A 6,115-nucleotide genomic window follows, 5' to 3' on the forward strand; every position below is an offset into this window, starting at 1 on the left:
GTGACGTGTTATTTCCGAATTAAAATATATATTATTGACCCCCTACAGCGAAATGAATTCCGATTTAAANTGTGTTACTGTATACAGGTGTCATTGCAAGAGGTTCATTTAGAATAGGTATGTGTGCATAAGTTTTTTCTTAATTTTAGATTAATCCAGAGACATATATATTTCAGAAAAAGGCTAAATTTTTAATTGTTTGGTTAAGATGCATATAACTCCTTTGTCTGTCTGTATATGGAAATGCTGAGGGGAGATTCCTCAGACTTTTTATGAGAAACTGGCCCCAATTTACATCTTACAGGTGTGAAGGAAACTCAAAAAAAGTCAACATGAGTAGTGTTAGTGAGGTGCAAAGCAAACAACTATCATTGTCTGGTGGTGTTATCCACTCGGTTAATGGTGGGTGCAGACATCTCCACCATTTAAAAGATTGTCCCCTTTAAAATGATGCTTATGTAACTGCTAGCTGCATGCACCGAGTGTTGGTCGGGCTTTTGAGGGATGGGCTTTATACGATCAAGGACCAATTGTACTATTTACATTATTTTTTTATTGTTAAAAGATAGCTACATATGCCTGGTATTGCTCAGGCTTTTGAGTGGGCAGGGAATTGACAAGGTTGGGTTCGGAGGGGATGATAAAAACAATGGTTTTATGTAACTAAAATGTACATTTAATTATTTAATAGTAGCATTAATATAGCCCAGTATAATTTGGCATTAAACTTAAAAAGATCAGCTTAAATGGTGTTTATAATTAAAAATCTCTTCTTGTTTAGTTATTAGATACTTGAAAGTGCAGTTTTAGGTGATGATAAAAACCAAAAGTATATTATATGCTTATGTTCATTAGTATTGTTAAGTTGTAATATAGTTTTTGTATAAAATAATATAAAAAAAATGATTGCTTTCTAGTAAAATTGCAACGGCTGCTTCCAGAACTATTAATAAATTGCGTTTTAATTTTTTGTCTGATGTAACGTTCAATAAACACCAGAGGGCGTTGGTCAATTCTTCTGTCTAAAGTTTTCTAGGTTCATTTTTGTGGGTCGACAAAATGCGTTTGAATTGGATAAGTTGGAAAGTTATTTAAAGTGAATAAGAAGCGAGAAAGGAGTAAAAATCGCCAACGAATTAAAATGGCAACCGTAGAATACGATTTGGATACGTCAGGCGGTCTTATGCCGGTAAGTAATGGAGATGATGCGAGAGTGGAAGGAAGATGGCTTCTTTGTTTTTCCACCTCTCAATAAACTCATCTTTGCAGCAAATACAGGCGCTGATCGCTCCACCCGCTAGCGAAGAGAGTAAGAAACCGAAAAGGGATCGCTATCGTCGACCTGGACGTGCGGTTAATCACGATTCGTGCGACAGTTGTAAGGAAGGAGGCGATTTGATATGTTGTGATCGTTGTCCGGCAGCTTTTCACCTTATGTGCCAGTAAGTCGTTGCATTATTTCGTCCCATCTCCACTCTTTACACACGGAAAATTCCATTAAACTTTATGGAAAACACCAACCCCTTGTCATTTGTGTGTTTATGGGTAAATCTTTATGTAGAATTTCTTGATATTTATTGGAAAAAAAAAAAAAAAGTATATAGAGTTTATGACCCTAAAATTGTTCTGCGGAATGTGAGTCGTTGTTTGTGTGCGTTTCGGATTTCTCGGCGGAAGGATGATTCCGCCTTCGATTTTTCCGCGTTAAGAGTTGGTTAGAAGCGCGATGTTTTGCTGCGAAATTAGTTTTTTTTTTTTTTATTTTTGTGTGAATTTTTAATTCTAAAATTGATATATTCCGACTGTCGGTGCATTTTATCTTTTCGTGCCGGTGGTTGATTTATTATTTATTATTATTTGATGCATTATGTTACTAAAGATTTGGTTATTTCTAAGGAAGTGACGTCAGTTTTCGTATTCCTCCTATCTGTCGGTAATTCTCATGTAGAATTTTGTGCTATTTATTGGAAGAAAGTAAGAGTTTATGCTGCTAAACATTTTGAACTTTTCATTGGTGTGTGTGTGTGTGAGTTGCCGTGTGCATTTTCAATTTTTCGATGGAAGGAAGATTCTGTCTTTGATTTTTCGCATTAAAGTTAGTTAGAAGCATGGATAATTTGCTGTGGAAATTTTTTTTTTTTTTGTATGGAATATAATTGATATATATTGTGGTTGGTTAATTTTTTATCTTGTGCTAGTATTTTATCTGATTTACGCTACTAAAATTCTTTAAAATTTGGTTGTTTCTAAGGAAATGACCTCCCTTTTTGTATTCGTGATGCTTATTGGTAACTCTCCTGTAGAATTTCGCAATATTTATTGGAAGAACGTAAGAGTTTATGCCGTTAAACGTTGTGAAATTGTCATTGATGTGCTTGTAAACGTCAGAAGTTGCATTCTTAATTTTTTTTACACGCCTTTGATTTCCCAATTGGAAGATAATTTTCTGTAAAGTTATTTCTTTTTTTGTATTAATTTTAATTCTGAAATTGATATGTTGTGATTAGTGGCCAGTTTTTTATCTTTTTGTGCTTGTAAATTAATTAATTAATTATTATTCGATGCTTTACACTTCTTAAAATTCAATCACTTATAAGGAAATGAAATCCCTTTTGATATTCATAGTGTTTATTCGTAATTCTCTCCAAGTTTCATATTTATTGGAAAAAATAAGAATTTATACCATTAAATCATAAAATTTTCATTGTTGCGTGCTTGGAAACATCAGAATTGCATTGTGCATTTTTAATCTTTTGATGAAAGATTCTGCTTGCTTTTGGGGGGAATGCCTTCCAGGAGGTCTTTTTAAGGGTAACAGGCCCCAATTCGGGCATTACAAACATGGAGAAAACCCAGAAAACTCCACAAGTCCGGTGAGGGGCAAACCCACGACCGAACTCCCAGTGTTCGGGTAACAGAACCGCTTGGCCACGGAATGGAAGAGAGAAGTGGAGAAGACAGATCAAAGATGGAAGCATTAACCCCATATAAACATTGAAAGGAGCAAAGACAAAAGAAGATATAACTTAATATGAAAGCATAGACTCATACATATTAAATTAAACCTTAAACAAGACCGATTTGGTTAAAAAAAACACCAACTAATCCGGAAATATTTTATATTTAATGCGTTTAATGCACCAAATTCTGGTTGTGGATGGCATTTAATTAGGAAATTACGGACTGATCATCCGTGACGTTTACTGTAAAGATTAATGACGTAATAAAGTATTTTTAAACCGTAATAATCACCTTTGGCATTGCAATCGGCACAAACATCGACGCAACTTCTTAATTTTCCTCTCGACATCTTATCTTCCACCAAAGAGGGGCCACAGCTGTCGACTGACGATCATGAACGGAAATTACGATCCCACTCTTAATATAACCTGTCAATAACTTCACCATTTAACATTAACTCGCGACGTGTAACAATTAATAAGTAAAAATAAATAAATAAACTTTATATATTTTTGATTTTTTTTTTGTTTGAAATTCCTGCAGCCGACATTACAGACAGCGGAAGTGAGTCGCGGGCGCCCTCTGTTAGTTACGGGAAGTGACGTGTTATTTCCGAATTAAAATATATATTATTGACCCCCCTACAGCGAAATGAATTCCGACTTAAAATAAAATTCCTATTTTTAAAAGTAATGTATTTATTTAGAGAAAGTCGAGAGATATTTCGATTTTTGCAAATTTTTTTTTTTTTTTGTAATTTTAATGCTGGATGGAATGGTGTTTTAATGTTTGGAAAATATCTTTATGAAGAAGTTATGTATTAATTTAAATAAAGCCTTCAAACATCTGGTGTATGTAATACTATCGACAAAAAAAAAATGTCAATGGTGTGTGTGGTTTGACATCTGCTGGAGCAGATGGGAAACAGCACAGGATTTTTTAAAAATGTAAACAAAAAAAAAATACATATACCCTTTCTACTGAACGTTTAAGCATGCGTTACTAATTTCCAAAGCTATCGGCGTGTTAAGTGGATACATTTATGTAATTTTTGATGATGTAATTGTGTGCTACGTTCAAAATATTCCTCAGCATTGAATACTTATAATGTTACTGAAGTATATTTGTGACTTCTGAATCATTAAAAATGTTAAAAAAAAAACCAAAGTTAAATAATCCATTAACAAGCTGTGTGAAAAATTATTACATGTTTAAAAATTTAATTTACTCTATTTATTGTTCTTATGAGTTACATGATCTTTTACACTTTTTCACTTTATAATCAAGTAAAAAAATAATAATAAATATTTGCAAAATAAACTTTCAAGCATGTAAAGATTTTAATCATCATCACTTATATATTCGGTTACGAGTAATCATGGATGAATAATCTGTCGACTTGCATAATTCATTAATTAAAATTGCAATTAGTAAATCAAAGTAATTGCTTGAAAGAATTTTAATCTTTACGCTTCTTACAAACACAATTAGATGTTAATTCATTTAGTTTTCTTCCAATTAATCAACAAATATAACTTGCAATGCTTTGAAATAATAACGATTGAATCACACAGGTTATAAAGTATCAATTGTCCCGCTTCCAAATCTAGCAACCCTCTTCAATCATCGATGAAATTTAACATGAAATTTGGAATCACACATCCATTTGCACGACCACAATTCTAATTCATCCTAACCTTGCTCTCTCCATTTTGTGCAAAAAGGAATAAAATCGCAACACAGAAAGCTCCAGATACACATTCTGTAATCTATCATCCTTTCAAATCATCAATGAAATTTACTGATATGAAATTTGGAACCTTACAGCCATTTGCAGGACCGCCGTTCTAACTCAAATATTCTAAACTTGCCCTCGCTCTCTCCATTTCGTGCAAAAAGGAATAGAACTGTGACAGCGAAAGCTCCAGATATACATTCTGTAATCTATTGTTCCCTTGATCGATAACCAATTTCAACTGTAGAAAAGTGTTTCCAACTTTATTTAATTCACTACTAGCTGCAGTAACTCCAAATTTCCACTCCATGTCCACTAAACGATTAACCATTACCAATTCATTCAAATGCATCTTTGCTATTTCTGAATAATCTTTATTCCATTTATTAGCCAAATAATCGATCTTGTCTTCGTTTAGACCCAATTTTTGTAGATCTTCTCTCAATTGTGCCACTGATATTCCTTTCTTGATGGCTTCTTTGGGTACAAACAGGAAACTCTTGATTATATTCTTCAAACCTGCCAAGTTAAGGCTTTCCTCATTGCAGTAGGCTTCTAACTTGTCTAACAACTGCGATTGTTGTTTTGACGTTAAAAACTGTAACACAATATCTGTTAGACGACAAAATTGATCTTTGTTCAGTTTATTTAATGTTTGAAAATCATTAAATAACGTTTCGGTAGGCGTGCCTTTACAAACGTGTAGCGTGGTCGCCATTTTTCCCCACAGTAAGACGGCCTGATAAGAATGTCGTAAAAAATACCCTAAAATTTCCCTCATCGACGCGTTTAAAAAATGTCAATGTATCTAAAACACTAATTTAATATTTATTGTAAAAAGTGTTAATATTTTTTTTAATTTAAACGTTTATATTTTCTATTATTTTTATAAAAATTGCTAAAGTTACTGAAATTTCAGTAGAAATACATTCAACTCTGAAAGTTTGAAGCGACATCTATCAATGTAAATTTTTCTGATTTATTTTTAATATATATGAATAATAAATTATTAAAATAAAACTTATCGAGATAAATTTTATTGTATTAATACTTCTTAATTTAATTCATTATTTATAAATAATTATTCAAGCATTCTATGTTTACTTTACTTTTAAAAATATACTTGAATTTTAGATTTTTATTTTATATTTTCATTTTATTATTAAACAGTTGTTTCATTAAATAATTTAAATAAAATTGCGAAATATTTAATTTAAAAAATGAATAACCAACGTCACGGAATAAACTGCGATAAGATTAAACAAAAGTAAATTTATGTATGAACTAAACTAGCGATCTATGGATATCATGAGGCATCATCTCAATTTTCAGCCTTTAGAATATTAAATTAAAAATTATTATTATATATATATAAGTTGTGAAATTACATCTTAAATTATAATATTTTTAATTAATTTA

General features: G+C 31.8%; 2 protein-coding genes across 2 annotated transcripts in view; one reads left to right on the plus strand and one right to left on the minus strand.

Annotated features, from left to right (window-relative positions):
• Nucleotides 1-1,003: 1,003 nt before the first annotated feature.
• LOC111638339 (PHD finger protein 12-like) overlaps nt 1,004-6,115 on the plus strand; it is a 53,168-nt gene continuing 48,056 nt past the window's right edge. Inside the window, exons 1-2 of the mRNA XM_023384040.1 lie at nt 1,004-1,189; nt 1,270-1,442. Coding sequence (XP_023239808.1) covers nt 1,142-1,189; nt 1,270-1,442 — 221 coding nt within the window. The 5' untranslated portion in view covers nt 1,004-1,141. The remainder of the gene's footprint in view (nt 1,190-1,269; nt 1,443-6,115) is intronic.
• Nucleotides 4,193-5,437, minus strand: LOC111638360 (COMM domain-containing protein 7-like). The gene has a single exon (XM_023384062.1). It carries the CDS (start codon nt 5,412-5,414, stop codon nt 4,809-4,811), a length of 606 nt encoding a protein of 201 aa, XP_023239830.1. The 5' UTR covers nt 5,415-5,437; the 3' UTR covers nt 4,193-4,808.

Source organism: Centruroides sculpturatus, unplaced genomic scaffold, assembly GCF_000671375.1.
Source record: "Centruroides sculpturatus isolate CEXI.00-Female unplaced genomic scaffold, Cexi_2.0 scaffold142, whole genome shotgun sequence".
NCBI classification, from domain to species: Eukaryota; Metazoa; Arthropoda; class Arachnida; order Scorpiones; family Buthidae; genus Centruroides; species Centruroides sculpturatus.